Source organism: Coregonus lavaretus (assembly GCF_964263955.1).
Source record: "Coregonus lavaretus genome assembly, chromosome: 27".
NCBI classification, from domain to species: Eukaryota; Metazoa; Chordata; class Actinopteri; order Salmoniformes; family Salmonidae; genus Coregonus; species Coregonus lavaretus.
This window is the reverse complement of record NC_140014.1, coordinates 42,513,168-42,535,869: the sequence shown is the minus strand read 5'-3', so window position 1 is coordinate 42,535,869 and position 22,702 is coordinate 42,513,168. Positions and strand designations below refer to the sequence as shown.

Genomic DNA, 22,702 nt, shown 5'->3' with positions numbered 1-22,702 from the left:
TGCTGACCTGCTCTATGGAGATGGAGATTTCAGGTTCCAACAGGACTTGGCGCCTGCACACAGCGCAAAATCTACCCGTGCCTGGTTTACGGACCATGGTATTTCTGTTCTAAATTGGCCAGCCAACTCCCCTGACCTTAGCCCCATAGAAAATCTGTGGGGTATTGTGAAAAGGAAGATGCAGAATGCCAGACCCAACAACGCAGAAGAGTTGAAGGCCACTATCAGAGCAACCTGGGCTCTCATAACACCTGAGCAGTGCCAGAAACTCATCGACTCCATGCCACGCCGCATTAATGCAGTAATTGAGGCAAAAGGAGCTCCAACCAAGTATTGAGTATTGTACATGCTCATATTTTTCATTTTCATACTTTTCAGTTGGCCAACATTTCTAAAAAATCCCTTTTTTGTATTAGCCTTAAGTAATATTCTAATTTTGTGACACACTGAATTTTGGATTTTCATTTGTTGCCACTTAAAATCATCAAAATTAAATGAAATAAACATTTGAATGCATCAGTCTGTGTGCAATGAATAAATATAATGTACAAGTTACACCTTTTGAATGCAATTACTGAAATAAATCAAGTTTTTCAAAATATTCTAATTTACTGACTTTTACCTGTATATATATATATATATACACATACACACAGTGGGGAAAAAAAGTATTTAGTCAGCCACCAATTGTGCAAGTTCTCCCACTTAAAAAGATGAGAGAGGCCTGTAATTTTCATCATAGGTACACGTCAACTATGACAGACAAAATGAGAATTTTTTTTCCAGAAAATCACATTGTAGGATTTTTAATGAATTTATTTGCAAATGATGGTGGAAAATAAGTATTTGGTCAATAACAAAAGTTTCTCAATACTTTTGTAATATACCCTTTGTTGGCAATGACACAGGTCAAACGTTTTCTGTAAGTCTTCACAAGGTTTCACACACTGTTGCTGGTATTTTGGCCCATTCCTCCATGCAGATCTCCTCTAGAGCAGTGATGTTTTGGGGCTGTCGCTGGGCAACACGGACTTTCAACTCCCTCCAAAGATTTTCTATGGGGTTGAGATCTGGAGACTGGCTAGGCCACTCCAGGACCTTGAAATGCTTCTTACGAAGCCACTCCTTCGTTGCCCGGGCGGTGTGTTTGGGATCATTGTCATGCTGAAAGACCCAGCCACGTTTCATCTTCAATGCCCTTGCTGATGGAAGGAGGTTTTCACTCAAAATCTCACGATACATGGCCCCATTCATTCTTTCCTTTACACGGATCAGTCGTCCTGGTCCCTTTGCAGAAAAACAGCCCCAAAAGCATGATGTTTCCACCCCCATGCTTCACAGTAGGTATGGTGTTCTTTGGATGCAACTCAGCATTCTTTGTCCTCCAAACACGACGAGTTGAGTTTTTACCAAAAAGTTCCATTTTGGTTTCATCTGACCATATGACATTCTCCCAATCCTCTTCTGGATCATCCAAATGCACTCTAGCAAACTTCAGACGGGCCTGGACATGTACTGGTTTAAGCAGGGGGACACGTCTGGCACTGCAGGATTTGAGTCCCTGGCGGCGTAGTGTGTTACTGATGGTAGGCTTTGTTACTTTGGTCCCAGCTCTCTGCAGGTCATTCACTAGGTCCCCCCGTGTGGTTCTGGGATTTTTGCTCACCGTTCTTGTGATCATTTTGACCCCACGGGGTGAGATCTTGCGGGAGATTATCAGTGGTCTTGTATGTCTTCCATTTCCTAATAATTGCTCCCACAGTTGATTTCTTCAAACCAAGCTGCTTACCTATTGCAGATTCAGTCTTCCCAGCCTGGTGCAGGTCTACAATTTTGTTTCTGGTGTCCTTTGACAGCTCTTTGGTCTTGGCCATAGTGGAGTTTGGAGTGTGACTGTTTGAGGTTGTGGACAGGTGTCTTTTATACTGATAACAAGTTCAAACAGGTGCCATTAATACAGGTAACGAGTGGAGGACAGAGGAGCCTCTTAAAGAAGAAGTTACAGGTCTGTGAGAGCCAGAAATCTTGCTTGTTTGTAGGTGACCAAATACTTATTTTCCACCATAATTTGCAAATAAATTCATTAAAAATCCTACAATGTGATTTTCTGGATTTTTTTTCTCAATTTGTCTGTCATCGTTGACGTGTACCTATGATGAATGAACATGGTGCTGACGTGGCAGAGCTCTACTGTACCTGCAGAACGATGAACACGGTGCTGACGTGGATGGCGAAGTAGAGGACGGCGATGACGACACAGACGATCAGGTCAGAGTGCAGACGCTCGTTCTGAGGGACAGACAGGAAGACGGTTAGGTTAGGAGACAGACAGACTAACTGTGTAGCTGTGTAGCCAACACCCCCAGGAAGCTACTCTTCCTGGGAGTGAGCTAATGGGAATCCTAATAAATAAAAAGACCCAAACAGATCTGGGACCAGCCAGGAGAGAACCAGGGGTGGTTGATATTGATGTCTACGCATAAGAACAGTAAGGTTTGGAATTCCACATCAACATTAACATCCTTGGCCTACAGCCCAGAGACATGACAGCGACCCAGCTCTGATTGGATTAGGAGAGAAGGGGTTGGAGCACCTAGATCTTCTGCACAGATTCTGTCAGACCTGGGCCCTGACAGCAAATAGCAGTATGACAAAAAAAATGGTGTTCCAAAAAAAGGTCCAGTTGCCAAGACTACAAATACAAATTCCAGCTAGACACATTGCCCTAGAGCAGTGGTTCACAACTGGTTTTGCCTGGGGACCCAAATTTAACATTTACATTTTAGTCATTTAGCAGACGCTCTTATCCAGAGCGACTTACAGTTAGTGAGTGCATACATTATAAATTGTGTTTTTGTTTGTTTTCATTGTTTTATTTTCATACTAGCCCCCCGTGGGAATCGAACCCACAACCCTGGCGTTGCAAACGCCATGCTCTACCAACTGAGCTACATCCCTGCCGGCCATTCCCTCCCCTACCCTGGACGACGCAGGGCCAATTGTGCGCCGCCCCATGGATCTCCCGGTCGCGGCCGGCTACGACAGAGCCTGGATTCGAACCAGGATCTCTCGTGGCACAGCTAGCACTGCGATGCAGTGCCTTAGACCACTGCGCCACTCATTTAACAATGACAATTGAGTCGCGACCCAATATTATGGACTGTTGATGATTACATTTTGTAATGTTGTATTGCAGCTGCCTACTTGGGCAGGTTTCACTTGCAAAATAGACTCCGTCTCAATGGGCTACTATTATGGTATTAAAGAAAGTCATTACACAGCCATATTCACTGAGAAAACATGTATTATCAAGTCAAGAGAATAAGCCATTTAATTAGGCAACCAGTTCAGGAGTGGGGTGTAATAAATGACCGGACTCAGAACATGACATCAAAACCAGTCCAATAATGTTAAATGAACAGTAACACATACCAGTGTTTAAAAAAATAAATAATACAAATCATTAGGAATTCTTAAATCATCAATTACCATGTGAATAGTTTCACAACTGTGAAATGTAAAAAAAAAAAAAAGGTGTATGTTTTTAAATCAGTTCAATAAAATGTAATATGAATGTCAGAATTAATTAACAATAATAATTAACATTGTGAACAATAACTCATTAACCTGTTTATTTATTGTGTGTGTGGGTGTGGCCTATCAGCGGGAAGCTGGGGGTGTTTCTTCAGTTCGATACGTTTATTGAAGTCTGGGGTGATGGTTGACGTGGCAACTCGGAGGTCATGCTGGCTGTCCAGTTTGTTGACGGCCACAGCAGAGAAGCCACTTTCACACAGATGGGTAGTGCTGAACGGTAGCATGATTCTGATCGACAGGCGAGAGCAGGATACTTCTCCCACTACGCTGCACCAGAACTGTCATTTCCGCGAAGCGCGTGTTCAGTCCGAGCTCAAACAACAGCTTCACCAGCTGATCCTCTTCGTTGCTTGGCAACGTGACGCTTCCCATCTCCATTCGAAAGGGGTCCCCCGTATCCGTCGTCGTCTCCTCTTCTCCTCCGGGAAGAAGTCGCAAAACTTTCCCTGCAGCTTGACAAGATGCTGTTTAACTGGGGTTTTTCAGTGTGTCGCCGTGCGCTTTGTTGATCAGATTCTGAATCTCGAAATCAGCATTGGGAAACATGTCAATCCTCCCGTTAGAAACATGATTTGCCCAAACGGTAAACTTCCATCTTGAAGGCATCCTCTTTGTCCCTCTGTTAAAATCGATTGTGCCCCCCTTCCCTCGCGTTGACACATTGAGCGAATTCAGATGATCAGAAATATCTGCCAGGTAGGCAACCTGAGCGAGACATTCCTCACAAATGGAAATGTTTGGCCAGAGGTGACTTGTTTTCCGAAAGAAACGCAGCAATCTCCGCTCGAAGCTCATAAAATCGACCCAACACTTTACCACTGGAAAGCCAGCGGACCTCTGCATGATAAAGCACCTGATGGTGCTTGCTCCCCATATCCCTGCAGAAGGCCTGGAAACACCTGCTTTTGGTGGAACTCTTTAGATATTTTATTTTATTTTATTTCACCTTTATTTAACCAGGTAAGCCAGTTGAGAACAAGTTCTCATTTACAACTGCGACCTGGCCAAGATAAAGCAAAGCAGTGCGATAAAAACAACACAGAGTTACATATGGGGTAAAACAAAACATCAAAAATACAACAGAAAATATATATACAGTGTGTGCAAATGTAGTAAGTTATGGAGGTAAGGCAATAAATAGGCTATAGTGCAAAATAATTACAATAGTATTAACACTGGAATGATAGATGTGCAGAAGATGATATGCAAATAGAGATACTGGGGTGCAAATTAGCAAAATAAATAACAATATGGGGATGAGGTAGTTGGGTGGGCTAATTTCAGATGGGCTGTGTACTGGTGCAGTGATCGGTAAGCTGCTCTGACAACTGATGCTTAAAGTTAGTGAGGGAGATAAGTGTCTCCAGCTTCAGAGATTTTTGCAGTTCGTTCCAGTCATTTGCAGCAGATAACTGGAAGGAATGGCGGCCAAAGGAGGTGTATCTCACTGGTCAAGACAGGGATTTGCCTAGCAGTGATTTATAGATGGCCTGGAGCCAGTGGGTTTGGCGACGAATATGTAGTGAGGGCCAGCCAACGAGAGCGTACAGGTCACAACGGTGGGTAGTATATGGGGCTTTGGTGACAAAACGGATGGCACTGTGATAGACTACATCCAATTTGCTGAGTAGAGTGTTGGAGGCTATTTTGTAAATGACATCGCCGAAGTCAAGGATCGGTAGGATAGTCCATTTTACGAGGGCATGTTTGGCAGCATGAGTGAAGGAGGCTTTGTTTGCGAAACAGGAAGCCGATTCTAGATTTAACTTTGGATTGGAGATGCTTAATGTTAGTCTGGTCGACACACATATAGTTGACACACTTGATCACATTCTGGAGAGCGGCGTGGAAACTCAGTCACCATGTCCTCCATGTCCTCCATGTCCTCCATGTCCACCATGTCCTCCATGTCCTCCATGTCCACCATGTCCTCCATGTCCTCCATGTCCTCCATGTCCACCATGTCCTCCATGTCCTCCATGTCCACCATGTCCTCAATGTCCTCCATGTCCACCATGTCCTCCATGTCCACCATGTCCTCCATGTCCTCCATGTCCTCCGCTGTCCTCCGCTGTCCTCCGCTGCCAATGCCTCCCTGTGTAGGAAGCAGTAGTTCCACGTTTCACTCGGTGCTCTCTCCAGGATCCGCTTTACTACTCCGGGGTGCTTTCCCGTCATGGCAGCTGCCCCCATCAGTGGTCACACCGACGCACTCATCCCAGGCCAGTCCCACGGAGCCCAGGTACATATCCATCGTGTTAAAGACAGCCTCGGCGGCGCCTCCACCACCACCGCCACCACCGCCGCCACCACCACCACCACCTCCACCACCACCTCCACCACCACCGCCACCACCACCGCCACCTCCACCACCACCTCTACCAAAAACGTGTCCATGATTTTACTCTGACAGCCTATTTGAGTTAAACGACAGCTAACTATCCACATGTGCAATGCCTGCAGAACACATCTGCATAGTTAGCTGTCAACCAAGCTTGCTGTCGGAAGAAGATCTGTGTTATCTGATTGGACGTGCCAACATTTAAAACAAAACAATGTTGCAGAATGACATTTCTATTGTATCAGTGTGTGTGTGTGTGTGTGTGTGTCGAGAAATATGTAATTTCATTGGATCAGTGTGTGTGTGTGTGTGTGTGTGTGTGTGTGTGTGTGTGTGTGTGTGTGTGTGTGTGTGAGACGAGAACGTTATTGTATTGGTCAGTGAGTGTGTGCAGCGCGAAAACCCTCCGAGACCGAACGTAGCGAGCCATTTCACCACTGTGAGACCGAACGTAGCGAGCCATTTCACCACTGTGAGACCGAACGTAGCAAGCCACCCTCCGAGACCGAACGTAGCAAGCCATTTCACCACTGTGGACGCGCTGCACGTGTAAAGTCCCACGACCCCTTAAAATCACACAACCCTTCAGTTGAGAATCACTGCCCTAGAGCACACAAAAAACTATACATACCTCGGCCTAAACATCAGCGCCACAGGTAACTTCCACAAAGCTGTGAACGATCTGAGAGACAAGGCAAGAAGGGCCTTCTATGCCATCAAAAGGAACATAACATTCGACATACCAATTAGGATCTGGCTAAAAATACTTGAATCAGTTATAGAACCCATTGCCCTTTATGGTTGTGAGGTCTGGGGTCCGCTCACCAACCAAGAATTCACAAAAATGGGACAAACACCAAATTGAGACGGCATGCAGAATTCTGCAAAAATATATTCCGTGGGGCCTTCCGAGTGTCACAGCCGGCCGTGACCGGGAGACCCATGAAGGCGGCGCACAATTGGTCCAGCGTCGTCCGTGTTTGGGGAGGGTTTGGCCGTCCGGGATGTCCTTGTCTCATCGTGCTCTAGCGACTCCTTGTGGCGGGCCGGGCGCCTGCAAGCTGACTTCAGTCATCATTTGGACGGTGTTTCCTCCGACACATTGGTGCGGCTGGCTTCCGGGTTAAGCAAGCAGTGTGTCAAGAAGCAGTGTGGCATGGCAGGGTCGTGCTTCGGATGACGCGTGGCTCTCGACCTTCGCCTCTTCCGAGTCCGTAGGGGAGTTGCAGCGATGAGACAAGACTAACTACCAATTGGATACCACAAAATGTTTTTTAAAAATCCTCTGTGTACAACGCAAAACAGCAAATAATGCATGCAGAGCATAATTAGGCCGATACCTGCTAATTATCAAAATCCAGAAAAGAGCCGTTCAATTCTACAACCACCTAAAAGGAAGCGATTCCCAAACCTTCCATAACAAAACCCTCACCTACAGAGAGATGAACCTGGAGAAGAGTCCCCTAAGCAAGCTGGTCCTGGGGCTCTGTTCACAAACACAAACATACCCCACAGAGCCCCAGGACAACACAATTAGACCCAACCAAATCATGAGAAAACAAAAAGAGAATTACTTGACATATTGAAAAGAACAAACAAAAAACAGAGCAAACTAGAATGCTATTTGGCCCTAAACAGAGAGTACACAATGGCAGAATACCTGATCACTGTGACTGACCCAAAATTAAGGAAAACTTTGACTATGTACAGACTCAGTGAGCATAGCCTTGCTATTGAGAAAGGCCGCCGTAGTCAGACCTGGCTCTCAAGAGAAGACAGGTTATGTGCACACTGCCCACAAAATGAGGTGGAAAATGAGCTGCACTTCCTAACCTCTTGCCAAATGTATGACCATATTAGAGATACATATTTCCCTCAGATTATACATATCCACAAAGAAATCAAAAACAAATACAATTTTGATAAACTCCCATATCTATTGGGTGAAATAACACAGTGTGCCATCACAGCAGCAAGATTTGTGACCTGTTGCCACAAGAAAAGGGCAACCAGTGAAGAACAAACACCATTATAAATACAACCCATATTTATGTGTTTATTTTTTCTCGCTTTTGTACTTTTAACTATTTGCATAGCGTTACAACATTGCATATAGACATATGACATTTGAAATGTCTCTATCCCTGTTAACATATGTTTCCCATCCCAATAAAGCCCTTTGAATTACATTAAATTGAGAGAGAGAGAGAGAGAGAGAGAGAGAGAGAGAGACAGAGAGAGACAGACAGAGACAGAGACAGAGAGAGAGACAGAGAGAGAGAGAGAGAGAGGAGAGAGAGAGAGAGAGAGAGAGAGAGAGAGAGAGAGAGAGACAGAGACAGAGACAGAGACAGAGGAGACAGAGCGACAGAGAGACAGAGAGACAGAGAGAGAGAGAGAGAGAGAGAGTCCCCTCATCCAGCTGGTCCTGGGGCTGAGTTCACAAACCTGTTTCACTAAACACACTGAAGCCTCAGGACCAGAACATCCATCAATCAGAATAAAACAAATTACAACAGTCAAAACAAAACTACATGACCTATTGGGAAACACAAGCACAAAGCAAAATGCAGTGCTATCTGGCCCTAAAATCGACAGTACAACATGGCAAGCTATTCGACCATGGTTACTGATCAAAACATTAGTAAAATATTGACAAAGTACAGACTCAGTGAGCACAGCCTTGCCATTGAGAAGGGTAGACACAGGAAAACCTGGTTCCCTGTAGAGGAAAGGCTGTGCAACCACCGCACCACAGCAGAACCTGAGACAGAGCTGCATTTGCTGACAAAATGTCAAAAATATAAAACAATTAGAAAGTGTCATTTCACCAAATTTGAAACCCTTATTCAAGGTTTCAAAGACCTCTCTGATGAGGATAGGCTACCCATCCTGTTGGGGGAGGACTCAGGCTACCCGTCCTGTTGGGGGAGGACACAGGCTACCCGTCCTGTTGGGGGAGGACGCAGAGAGCTGTGGGTTGGCAGGATAGGCTGCCTGTCCTGTTGGGGGAGGACTCAGGCTACCCGTCCTGTTGGGGGAGGACGCAGGCTACCCGTCCTGTTGGGGGAGGACGCAGGCTACCCGTCCTGTTGGGGGAGGACGCAGGCTACCCGTCCTGTTGGGGGAGGACGCAGGCTACCCGTCCTGTTGGGGGAGGACACAGGCTACCCGTCCTGTTGGGGGAGGACGCAGAGAGCTGTGGGTTGGCAGGATAGGCTGCCTGTCCTGTTGGGGGAGGACTCAGGCTACCCGTCCTGTTGGGGGAGGACGCAGGCTACCCGTCCTGTTGGGGGAGGACGCAGGCTACCCGTCCTGTTGGGGGAGGACGCAGGCTACCCGTCCTGTTGGGGGAGGACTCAGGCTACCCGTCCTGTTGGGGGAGGACACAGGCTACCCGTCCTGTTGGGGGAGGACGCAGGCTACCCGTCCTGTTGGGGGAGGAAGCAGAGAGCTGTGGGTTGGCAGGATAGGCTACCCGTCCTGTTGGGGGAGGACACAGGCTACCCGTCCTGTTGGGGGAGGACACAGGCTACCCGTCCTGTTGGGGGAGGACGCAGGCTACCCGTCCTGTTGGGGGAGGACGCAGGCTACCCGTCCTGTTGGGGGAGGACGCAGGCTACCTGTCCTGTTGGGGGAGGACACAGGCTACCCGTCCTGTTGGGGGAGGAAGCAGAGAGCTGTGGGTTGGCAGGATAGGCTACCCGTCCTGTTGGGGGAGGACGCAGAGAGCTGTGGGTTGGCAGGATAGGCTACCCGTCCTGTTGGGGGAGGACTCAGAGAGCTGTGGGTTGGCAGAGCACTACATTGCTGCCTGCCATAAGATGAGGGACAGTGTCTGACAGACCAACCAACCTGCACACGTCCTCTATGCCATTGTTATTGTCCATTGAATGGTTATGTTTTACCCTTATTATTGTTGTTACTCATTGTCCCGTTGACAATACTGATTATTATTATTTTATGTTACTATTGGAAATGTATCACTTAATCTCCAAAGTATGCTTTGGCAATATGTACATTGTTACGTCATGCCAATAAAGCAAATTGAATTGAATTGAGAGAGAGGAGGATGAATTTACACAGACTCAATAATGAGGCCTGAGTGGAGCCAGTTGGACCAGACAGTGACCCAGCTCTGACCAGACCTCAACATCAGCAGAACCAGACAGTGACCCAGCTCTGACCAGATCATTAGAATGGCTCTATTTCTATAGCTTTGACTGTATTATCTCTGAGTGTGTTACAAATCATCACAGGTAGAGGGTCCTGCTGCACCTCCGACAACTAACTAACCAGCCAACCAACTAATTACCTACCTCCCTAACCAACTCATGACCTACCTACCTACCTACCTACCTACCTACCTACCTACCTACCTACCTACCTACTCACCACAGAGCCCCTGAGCTTCTCAGGTAGAGGGTCCTGCACCTCTGACAAATAACTAGCTAACCAACAAATGACCTATCTAACTAATTATCTACCTACCTACAGTTGAAGTCGGAAGTTTACATACACCTTAGCCAAATACATTTAAACTCAGTTTTTCACAATTCCTGACATTTAGTAAAAATTCCCTGTCTTAGGTCAGTTAGGATCACCACTTTATTTTAAGAATGTGAAATGTCAGAATAATAGTAGAGAGAATGATTTATTTCAGCTTTTATTTCTTTCATCACATTCCCAGTGGGTCAGAAGTTTACATACACTCAATTAGTATTTGGTAACATTGCCTTTAAATTGTTTAACTTGGGTCAAACGTTTCGGGTAGCCTTCCACAAGCTTCCCACAATAAGTTGGGTGAATTTTGGCCCATTCCTCCTGACAGAGCTGGTGTAACTGAGTCAGGTTTGTAGGCCTCCTTGCTCGCACACGCTTTTTCAGTTCTGCCCACACATTTTCTATAGGATTGAGGTCAGGGCTTTGTGATGGCCACTCCAATACCTTGACTTTGTTGTCCTTAAGCCATTTTGCCACAACTTTGGAAGTATGCTTGGGGCCATTGTCCATTTTGAAGACCCATTTGCAAACAAGCTTTAACTTCCTGACTGATGGCTTGAGATGTTGCTTCAATATATCCACATAATTTTCCTTCCTCATGATGCCATCTATTTTGTGAAGTGCACCAGTCCCTCCTGCAGCAAAGCACCCCCACAGCATGATGCTGCCACCCCCGAGCTTCACGGTTGGGATGGTGTTCTTCGGCTTGCAAGCAACCCCCCTTTTCCGCCAAACATAATGATGGTCATTATGGCCAAACAGTTCTATTTTTGTTTCATCAGACCAGAGGACATTTCTCCAAAAAGTACGTTCTTTGTCCCCATGTGCAGTTGCAAACCGTAGTCTGGCATATTTATGGCGGTTTTGGAGCAGTGGCTTCTTCCTTGCTGAGTGGCCTTTCAGGTTATGTCGATATAGGACTCGTTTTACTGTGGATATATACTTTTGTACCTGTTTCCTCCAGCATCTTCACAAGGTCCTTTGCTGTTGTTCTGGGATTGATTTGCACTTTTCTCACCAAAGTACGTTCATCTCTAGGAGACAGAACGCGTCTCCTTCCTGAGCGGTATGACGGCTACGTGGTCCCATGGTGTTTATACTTGCGTACTATTGTTTGTACAGATGAACGTGGTACATTCAGACGTTTGGAAATTGCTCCCAAGGATGAACCAGACTTGTGGAGGTCTACAATTTGTGAGGTCTTGGCTGATTTCTTTTGATTTTCCCACGATGTCAAGCAAAGAGGCACTGAGTTTGAAGGTAGGCCTTGAAATACATCCACGGAGCCCCTGAGCTTCTCAGTAAGATGGTCCTGCACATCTGCCAACTAACTACCTACCTACCTAGTTAACTAACTAACTACCTACCTACCTAGTTAACTAACTAACTAACTACCCATCTACTCACCACGGAGCCCCTGAGCTTCTCTGGTAAAGGGTCCTGCACCTCAGACAGGGGGTCTTCTGGGTTCTTGTTTTTCAGCTTGGGTAGAATCATGGACTTCACCAAGGAACTGGAAACAGAGAAGGCAACTGGTGAGTGGCCCATACTGATATATCCCATCATCAAAGAGCTCATACAAAGCAAACCAAACTAGTAAGAGTGACTATCATCAAGGAAAGCTGAGTAAAGAAAGATGGAGGCCAGAGAAAAGAGGGAGGTCCTGTAGGATATACTCACATGAGTACAGAGGGGTCGCTGCTCTGCCGGCTCAGATGGTAGGAGACCGCCACCAGGAGGCCACAGAACACCGAAAATAACACAGGGATATGCTGGGGTTCCCAGGTCTCCTAGAATCACAGCGATAAGAACCCATTAGAACCACAGAGAACAACACAGGAATGTATTGGCGTTCCCAGGTCTCCTAGAATCACAGCGATAAGAACCCATTAGAACCACAGAGAACAACACAGGAATGTATTGGCGTTCCCAGGTCTCCTAGAATCACAGCGATAAGAACCCATTAGAACCACAGAGAACAACACAGGAATGTATTGGCGTTCCCAGGTCTCCTTAAATCCACCAAATTTTCAGAACGCTTTTAAAAAACACGGAAGCCAAAACGTGGAAACTACGGATACAACTTCCTCCGAGCTCGTGCATTATGATAATTCATATTTGTGCCAATAGAAATCCCTGCATTAGCATGTTTTTCTGCTAGCCGATACATCCTGAAAAAGATACACCACATTACTGGCCTGCTAATGTGCCTGGACCGTGCAAGCTAAACTGCCAAGAAAAAGCCCATAACTGATCCAAATGGTTGCCCCTGTCAGCCGGGCTAGATGCAGTCGTTTCGAAATTAATATGCTTTCAAAACGCCAGGCTTTTGAGCGGTTATTCAAATCACTTAGGCTATTCACTGCAGTTTACAGGCTAGACTAAAGTTTTGTACCCACTTGATAACAATAATAACATTCATCATTACATTGTGTGGTTGTAGCCTAGGTAGGATACATTTCTTGTCCCTAAATAAATAACTGAAACAATAGGGTAGCTTTTCGAGCTGCTACCCAGGGACAATATCACATTGAGCTTGTGAATTATGGGCTAATATGCATACTCTTCTCACTGAGGCTATAGTCTACATGTCGAGCCTGTCTGTCTTTGTTCTGTTGCGCAATTACTCCCCTGGCCTCTCCACTGCAACGGCTATTCCTCTTAAATCTTGCTCGCTGAATGTAAAATAGGCTACAGCGTTAAGAACGGGCAGGGTAGTTGGAAAGGAGAAGCCCATATTTTCCAATAGGCCAGAGCACAGCCTGGAAGAACGCACAGATCTGCCATTTCATAATCTCTTCATAAACCCCCCCCCTCCCCTCCCCCCCACACATTCTGAAATTGGCATTTTTGTCCCACCCAGTTTTATCATTGCACTGTAATACAAAAAGCGGCACTGGTGTGCTTTAGGACCATGCGGACTCCTCAGAGCGGTGTTTGGTGGTTTCAGCCAGATAGATTTAGGACCACGTGGACAACACAGAGCGTGATAATTTTTTATCCTAATAGTCTATCGGAGGAGAGAAGCAGGCTTCCTCTTGCTAATTGCTGAATGTAAAAAACAGGCCTACAGCATAGAAAATGCATGTCGGCGAAAGTTGAGGAGAGAGTGCGATGGTGTGATCTCTTTGGCCAGTGATGATAACATTGTTGCACAGGACACAAGAGATGAAGACAGTGAAAAATGGAAATAACTTGCAAACCACTTGAGCAACGAGGCAATGACATCCTGTAAAAGATGCGCAGGTTAAACAGCGTTTGTTGTTGTATTGCTACATTTAAATACGAGTTACTGTATTTTTCATTAGGCCTACACGTACATTGAAACATTATTTGCAGTTGTCACTATGACAATGAATCCTGAAAGCACTGAATGGTCTTGAGTTACTTCCTTATTAATAGGCAGTGTGCAGTAGGATGTGTTGATCAGTTGATTGACGGGTGAAGGACTGAAGAACGATAAACAAACTTTCCTCTAGTGTGGAGGCTCACCAACATTTTATAATTACGTAGCCTGTAGTTTATTGTTATAGTTATTGCTATTGGCTTGGTGGATGGCCCTTACCTCTGACACAACACAACTCCATACAGTGCCTTCGGAAAGTATTCAGACACCGACTTTTTCCACTTATTCTAAAATAGATTAAATAAAAATCCTCATAATGACAACGCGAAAACCGGTTTAGACATTTCTGCAAATGTATTAAAAATAAAAAACAGAAACCTTATTTACATAAGTATTCAGACCCTTTGCTATGAGACTCGAAATTGAGCTCTGATGCATCCTGTTTCCATTGATCATCCTTGGAGATGTTTCTACAACTTGATTGGAGTCCACCTGTGGTAAATTCAATTGATTGGACATGATTTGGAAAGGCACACACCTGTCTATATAAGGTCCCACAGTTGACATTGCATGTCAGAGCAAAAACCAAGCCATGAGGTCGAAGGACAGTATTGTGTCGAGGTACAGATCTGGGGAAGGGTACCAAATAATTTCTGCAGCATTGAAGATCCCCAAGAACAAAGTGGCCTCCATCATTCTTAAATGGAAGAAGTTTGGAACCACCAAGACTCTTCCTAGAGCTGGCCGCCCGGCCAAACTGAGCAGTCGGGGGAGAAGGGCCTTGGTCAGGGAGGTGACCAAGAACCCGATGGTCACTCTGACAGAGCTCTAGAGTTTGTTTGTGGAGATGGGAGAACCTTCCAGAAGGACAACCATCTCTGCAGCACTCCACCAATCAGGCCTTTATGGTAGAGTGGCCAGACGGAAGCCACGCCTCAGTAAAAGGCACATGACAGCCCGCTTGGAGTTTGCCAAAAGGCACCTAAAAACTCTCAGACCATGAGAAACAAGATTGAACTCTTTGGCCTGAATGCCAAGCGTCACATCTGGAGGAACCCTGGCACCATCCCTACGGTGAAGCATGGTGGTGAAGGCATCATGCTGTGGGGATGTTTTTCAGTGGCAGGGACTGGGAGACTAGTCAGGATTGAGGCAAAGATTAATGGAGCAAAGTACAGAGAGCTGCTTGATGAAAACCTGCTCCAGAGCGCTCAGGACCTCAGACTGGTACGAAGGTTCACTTCCAACAGGACCCTGAGCACACAGCCAAGACAACGCAGGAGTGGCTTCGGGACAAGTCTGATTGTCCTTGAGTGGCCCAGCCAGAGCCAGGACTTGAACATCTCTGGTGAGACCTGAAAATAGCTGTGCAGCAATGCTCCCCATCCAACCTGACAGAGCTTGAGAGGATCTGCAGAGAAGAATGGGAGAAACTCCCCAAATACAGGTGTGCCAAGCTTGTAGTGTCATACCCAAGAAGACTCAAGGCTGTAATCGCTGCCAAAGGTGCTTCAACAAAGGACTGAGTAAATGGTCTGAATACTTACGTAATGTGATTTGTTGTTAAAAAATAAATAAAAAATAGCAACAATTTCTAAAAACCTGTTTTTGCTTTGTTATTATGGGGTATTGTGTGTAGATTGAGGAGGGAAAAAAACGATTTAAATCAATTTTAAAATAAGGCTGTAATGTAACAAAATGTGGAAAAAGTCAATGAGTAAATACACACTTACACTTATACTTGTTTACTTTTATACTCTATAAATTGACTCCTTCAAAAAATTTACTCTGGCAAGTTTGCCACCGGAGCACTGCAGTAAGGAAGTAAAGAGGAAGTCCAATCCATCACAGTAAGGAAGTAAAGAGGAAGTCCAATCCATCACAGTAAGGAAGTACAGAGGAAGTCCAATCCATCACAGTAGGGAAGTAAAGAGGAAGTCCAATCCATCACAGTAAGGAAGTAAAGAGGAAGTCCAATCCATCACAGTAGGGAAGTAAAGAGGAAGTCCAATCCATCACAGTAGGGAAGTAAAGAGGAAGTCCAATCCATCACAGTAAGGAAGTAAAGAGGAAGTCCAATCCATCACAGTAAGGAAGTAAAGAGGAAGTCCAATCCATCACAGTAGGGAAGTAAAGAGGAAGTCCAATCCATCACAGTAAGGAAGTAAAGAGGAAGTCCAATCCATCACAGTAAGGAAGTAAAGAGGAAGTCCAATCCATCACAGTAAGGAAGTAAAGAGGAAGTCCAATCCATCACAGTAGGGAAGTAAAGAGGAAGTCCAATCCATCACAGTAAGGAAGTAAAGAGGAAGTCCAATCCATCACAGTAAGGAAGTAAAGAGGAAGTCCAATCCATCACAGTAAGGAAGTAAAGAGGAAGTCCAATCCATCACAGTAAGGAAGTAAAGAGGAAGTCCAATCCATCACAGTAGGGAAGTAAAGAGGAAGTCCAATCCATCACAGTAGGGAAGTAAAGAGGAAGTCCAATCCATCACAGTAAGGAAGTAAAGAGGAAGTCCAATCCATCACAGTAAGGAAGTAAAGAGGAAGTCCAATCCATCACAGTAGGGAAGTAAAGAGGAAGTCCAATCCATCACAGTAGGGAAGTAAAGAGGAAGTCCAATCTATCACATTAGGAAAGTAAAGAGGAAGTCCAATCCATCACAGTAGTGAAGTAAAGAGGAAGTCCAATCCATCACATTAGGGAAGTAAAGAGGAAGTCCAATCCATCACAGTAGGGAAGTAAAGAGGAAGTCCAATCCATCACAGTAGGGAAGTAAAGAGGAAGTCCAATCCATCACAGTAGGGAAGTAAAGAGGAAGTCCAATCCATCACAGTAGGGAAGTAAAGAGGAAGTCCAATCCATCACAGTAGGGAAGTAAAGAGGAAGTCCAATCCATCACAGTAGGGAAGTAAAGAGGAAGTCCAATCCATCACTTCCATTGTTTGGCTGTGCCCATAGCAACGTTAGAAAATGAGGGTGGATACAGAGATTAGAACACATTCAAACACAGGCGTTAGAACAACAGAACACACACAGGCGTCAGCCATCACACGTCACCAGATCTTTTATTGGATCAGTTGATATTCATAATACTGGGAGAGAGGAGGAGGCTCGAGGTTAGTTCAGACTGACCTTCAGGGCCCCGTAGCAGACGCCATAGAGCAGGGCCACAGTGACCACGCTTCGCAGGACACTGTAAAGAGATGACAGAAGGCTGGTGGAGGCTGTGGACACACGAGGTCAGCATCACTTATACATACCAGATAGTGTTTGACATTTAGTGCAAATCAGCATTCTCTCAGTGTCACAATGTGTAGATGTCAAAGGTTAAAGGGAGGTCAAACTAAGAGACCCTTGCAGAGAGACCCTGTGAACTTTTATTGAGAGAGCTGTGGTAAGGTCAGACTTCAAATGTATTTATTACATTTTATTAGGGATGTGCATCCGTCCCTTTTTCGATACATGGGGGTCTGATACACATTTATCTTTTACAATAACAACCTGACGATTAGGGCCTGTCATATATTGAAAATAAACTTGACATCCGAAAGTATCCCTCACCGTTCCCCCCGAACACGTGGATATCCAGCTGCTCAAAGAGGTACATTACGAAGGTGTTGACCTGGGGAAGGAGCCCCACGAAGAACACGATAGGAAAGCACAGAGTGAACACTGCAGAGAGAAGAGGTGGTTAGTAATAATACACTGGCCAAAAGTATGTGGACGCCTGCTTGACGAACATCTCTTTCCAAAAATAATGGGCATTAATATGGAGTTGGTCCCCCCCTTTGCTGCTATAACAGCCTCCACTCTTCTGGGAAGGCTTTCCACTAGATGTTGGAACATTGCTGCGGGGACTTGCTTCCATTCAGCCACAAGAGCATTAGTGAGGTCGGACTCTGATGTTGGGCGATTAGGCCTGGCTCGCAGTCGGCGTTCCAATTCATCCCAAAGGGTGTTCGATGGGGTTGAGGTCAAGGCTCTGTGCAGGCCAGTCAAGTTCTTCCACACCGATCTCAGCAAACCATTTCTGTATGGACCTCGCTTTGAGCACGGAGGCATTGTCATGCTGAAACAGGAAAGGGCCTTCCTCACACTGTTGCCACAAAGTTGGAAGCACAGAATCGTCTAGAATGTAATTGTATGATGTAGCGTTTTCCCTTCACTGGAACTAAGGGGCCTAGCTCGAACCATGAAAAACAGCCCCAGACCATTATTCCTCCTCCACCAAATTTTACAGTTGGCATTATGCATTCGGGCAGGTAGTGTTCTCCTGGCATCCGCCAAACCCAGATTCGTCCGTCGGACTGCCAGATGGTGCGATTCATCACTCCAAAGAACGCGTTTCCACTGCTCCAGAGTCCAATGGCGGCGAGCTTTACACCACTCCAGCCGACGCTTGGCATTGCGCATGATGATCGTAGGCTTGTGTGCGGCTGCTCGGCCATGGAAACCCATTTCATGAAGCTCCCGACGAACAGTTATAGTGCTGACGTTGCTTCCAGAGGCAGTTTGGAACTCGTGAGTGTTGCAACCGAGGACAGACTATTTTTTTATGCGCTACGCACTTCAGCACTCAGCGGTCCCGTTCTGTGAGCTTGTGTGGCCTACCACTTCGCGGCTGAGCCGTTGTTGCTCCTAGACGTTTCCACTTCACAATAACAGCACTTACAGTTGACCGGGGCAGCTCTAGCAGGGCAGAAATTTCACAAACTGACTTGTTGGAAAGGTGGCATCCTATGACGGTGCCACGTTGAAAGTCACTTAGCTCTTCAGTATGGCCATTCTACTGCCAACGTTTGTCTATGGAGATTGCATGGCTGTGTGCTCGATTTTATACACCTGTCAGCAACAGGTGTCGCTGAAATAGCCGAATCCACTAATTTGAAGGGGTGTCCACATACTTTTGTATATATCGAGTATATACGGGTATAATGACTGGGACAATGGGGTTTGGTCACGAGCACGTAGCTCACTTCAGTCAAATGTAAGCAGCACACTTTACAAAATGATAGTAACTGTTCTTATGATACTGTATGTATTAAATATGCTCACTTTATATGACCACATTCACAACACATCTTAATAAGTAGTCAAAATATTAAGCTAGATAATCAACACATACAGTGCGTTCAGAAAGTATTCAGACCCCTTGACCTATTACACATTTAGTTACTTTACAGCCTGAATTTAAAATTGATTCAATTGAGATTTTTTCTCAAACATATACCCCATAATGTCAAAGTGTAATCTTTTTACAAATCTTTACAAACTAATTAAAAATGAAAAGCTGAAATGTCTTGAGTCAATAAGTATTAAACCCCTTTGTTATGGCAAGCCTAAATAAATTCACGAGTACAAATGTGCTTAACAAGTCACATAAATTGCATGCAAAATATACAGGCGGCCTTCCTAACTCAGTTGCCGGAGAGGAAGGAAACCGCTCAGGGATTTCACCATGAGGCCAATGGTGACTTTAAAACAGTTACAGAGTTTAATGGCTGTGATAGTAGAAAACTGAGGATGGATCAACAACATTGTAGTTACTCCACAATACCAACCTAATTGAAAGAGTGAAAAGAAGGAAGCCTGCACAGAATAAAAATATTCCATAACATGCATCCTGTTTGCAACAAGGCACTAAAACAATACTGCAAAGAAATTGTCAAAGCAATTAACTTTTTGTCCTGAATACAAAGTCTGATGTTTGGGGCAAATCTAATAGGAACATTACTGAGTGCCACTCTGCATAATTTTAAGAATAGTAGTGGCTGCATCATGTTATGGGTATGCTTGTAATCGTTAAGGACTGGGGAGTTTTTTTCAATACAAAATAAAACAGAATAGAGCTAACTAAGCACAGGCAAAATCCTAGAGGAAAACCTGGTTCAGTCTGCTTTCCACCAGACACTGGGAGATGGATTCACCTTTCAACAGGACAATAACCTAAAAACACAAGGAAAAATCTACACTGGAGTTGCTTACCAAGAAGACAGTGAATGTTCCTGAGTGGCCAAGTTACAGTTTTTACTTAACTTGAAAATCTATGGAAAGACTTGAAAACGGCTGTCTAGCAATGATCAACAACCAATTTGACAGAGCTTGAAGAACTTTTTAAAGAATAAATGGCAAAATATTGTACAATCCAGGTGCGCAAAGCTCTTCGAGACTTACCCAGAAAGACTCACAGCTGTTCCAGAAAATGATGTCATGGCTTTAGAAGCTTCTGATAGGCTAATTGACATCATTTGAGTCAATTGGAGGTGTACCTGTGGATGTATTTCAAGGCCTAACTTCAAACTCAGTGCCTCTTTGCTTGACATCATGGGAAAATCCTAATAAAATCAGCCAAGACCTCAAAAAAAGAATTGTAGACCTCCACAAGTCTAGTTCATCCTTGGGAGCAATTTCCAAACGCCTGAAGGTACCACGTTCATCTATACAAGCAATAGTATGCAAGTATAAACACCATGGGACCACGCAGCCGTCATACCACTCAGGAAGGAGACGCGTTCTGTCTCCTAGAGATGAACGTACTTTGGTGAGTAAAGTGCAAATCAATCCCAGAACAACAGCAAAGGACCTTGTGAAGATGCTGGAGGAAACAGGTACAAAAGTATCTATATCCACAGTAAAACGAGTCCTATATCGACATAACCTGAAAGGCCGCTCAGCAAGGAAGAAGCCACTGCTCCAAAACCGCCATAAAAAAGCCAGACTACGGTTTGCAACTGCACATGGGGACAAAGATTGTATTTTTTGGAGAAATGTCCCCTGGTCTGATGAAACAAAAATAGAACGGTTTGCCCATAATGACCATTGTTATGTTTGGAGGAAAAAGGGGAAGGCTTGCAAGCCGAAGAACACCATCCCAACCGTGAAGCACGGGGGTGGCAGAATCATGCTGTGGGGGTGCTTTGCTGCAGGAGGGACTGGTGCACTTCACAAAATAGATGGCATCATGAGGAAGGAAAATGATGTGGATATATTGAAGCAACATCTCAAGACAATAAAGTGGGGATCCTAACTGACCTAAAACAGGGAATTTTTACTAGGATTAAATGTCAGCAATTGTGAAAAACTGAGTTTAAATGTATTTGGCTAAGGTGTATGTAAACTTCCGACTTCAACTGTATGTAAATTAGATATTTCTGTATTTCATTTTCAATACATTTGCTAACATTTCTAAGAACATGTTTTCACTTTGTCATTATGGGGTATTGTGTGTAGATGGGTGAGGAAAAAAATAATATTTAAATCAATTTTGAATTCAGGCTGTAACAACAAAATGTGGAATAAGTCAAAGGTGATGAATACTTTCTGGAGGCGCAGTAAGGGATCATTTCCATCAAAATTGCTTTTCCCGAATCTGTCTCCAGGAAACCCCCTCCAAGTGTCCATGTTGTCCAATTAGCAGCAGTATAAAGACTCACCTATGACGAGGTCCCTGGCAGTGGAGAGAACCAGGGAGCTGGTGAGGGCGACACCGTACAGGGTGAACCGGGCCGAGCCGGTCCCATCACTACCATAGTCCAACACCCAGATCAACCCACAGCACAGGCAGAAGTAGACGGGCCGACTGTAGACTATGATACGGTTATGGCCCTGGAGAGAGAGGAGAGAGGAAAGAGGAGAGAGGAGAGAGGAGAGAGGAGAGGAGAGAGGAGAGAGGAGAGAGGAGAGAGGAGAGAGGAGAGAGGAGAGAGGAGAGGGAAGAGAGGAGAGAGGGGAGAGGGGAGAGGGGAGAGGGGAGAGGGGAGAGGGGAGAGAGAGAAGAGAGAGAAGAGAGAGAAGAAAGAGAGGAGAGAGGAGAGAGAGATTAGGTTGGGGTGTAGAGAAACAAAGACAGCCTACAGTCAACCGGACTTCCCCCACCCTATGCCTGCAGCAGGGTGGGGGGGGAGAGAGGAGGAGGGAGAGAGAGCTGTAGTCTAAACTCTAGTCTGCTATTTAAAGCCCGATGCCTGCAGCAGGGTGGGGGGGGGGGGAGGAGGAGGGAGAGAGAGCTGTAGTCTAAACTCTAGTCTGCTATTTAAAGCCCTATGCCTGCAGCAGGGGGGAGAAAAGGGGGAGTAACAGACTGACTCCATTTTGAGGGCTCAGCTCAGGGCAGAGAAGGTTCTAATTCCAGGGGAGGAGGACAAAGAGAGGGCAGATTAGAGGAGAGATAAAGAGATGCTTACATGACTAGGGGGCAGATTAGAGGAGAGATAAAGAGATGCTTACATGACGAGGGGGCAGATTAGAGGAGAGATAAAGAGATGCTTACATGACGAGGGGGCAGATTAGAGGAGAGATAAAGAGATGCTTACATGACGAGGGGGCAGATTAGAGGAGAGATAAAGAGATGCTTACATGACGAGGGGGCAGATTAGAGGAGAGATAAAGAGATGCTTACATGACTAGGGGGCAGATTAGAGGAGAGATAAAGAGATGCTTACATGACGAGGGGGCAGATTAGAGGAGAGATAAAGAGATGCTTACATGACGAGGGGGCAGATTAGAGGAGAGATAAAGAGATGCTTACATGACGAGGGGGCATATTAGAGGAGAGATAAAGAGATGCTTACATGACGAGGGGGCAGATTAGAGGAGAGATAAAGAGATGCTTACATGACGAGGGGGCAGATTAGAGGAGAGATAAAGAGATGCTTACATGACGAGGGGGCAGATTAGAGGAGAGATAAAGAGATGCTTACATGACGAGGGGGCAGATTAGAGGAGAGATAAAGAGATGCTTACATGACGAGGGGGCAGATTAGAGGAGAGATAAAGAGATGCTTACATGACGAGGGGGCAGATTAGAGGAGAGATAAAGAGATGCTTACATGACGAGGGGGCAGATTAGAGGAGAGATAAAGAGATGCTTACATGACGAGGGGGCAGATTAGAGGAGAGATAAAGAGATGCT

The 22,702-nt window shown here is 45.4% G+C and overlaps 1 protein-coding gene across 1 annotated transcript in view; it reads right to left on the bottom strand.

The window, feature by feature from the left end:
- LOC311102783 (pecanex-like protein 1) overlaps positions 1–22,702 on the bottom strand; it is a 141,721-nt gene that overhangs the window by 44,699 nt on the left and 74,320 nt on the right. The window contains 6 exon segments of the mRNA XM_084144196.1: positions 2,197–2,289; positions 11,849–11,954; positions 12,122–12,231; positions 16,924–17,015; positions 17,353–17,463; positions 21,225–21,396. Of these exon segments, the coding sequence (XP_084000322.1) occupies positions 2,197–2,289; positions 11,849–11,954; positions 12,122–12,231; positions 16,924–17,015; positions 17,353–17,463; positions 21,225–21,396 (684 nt within the window).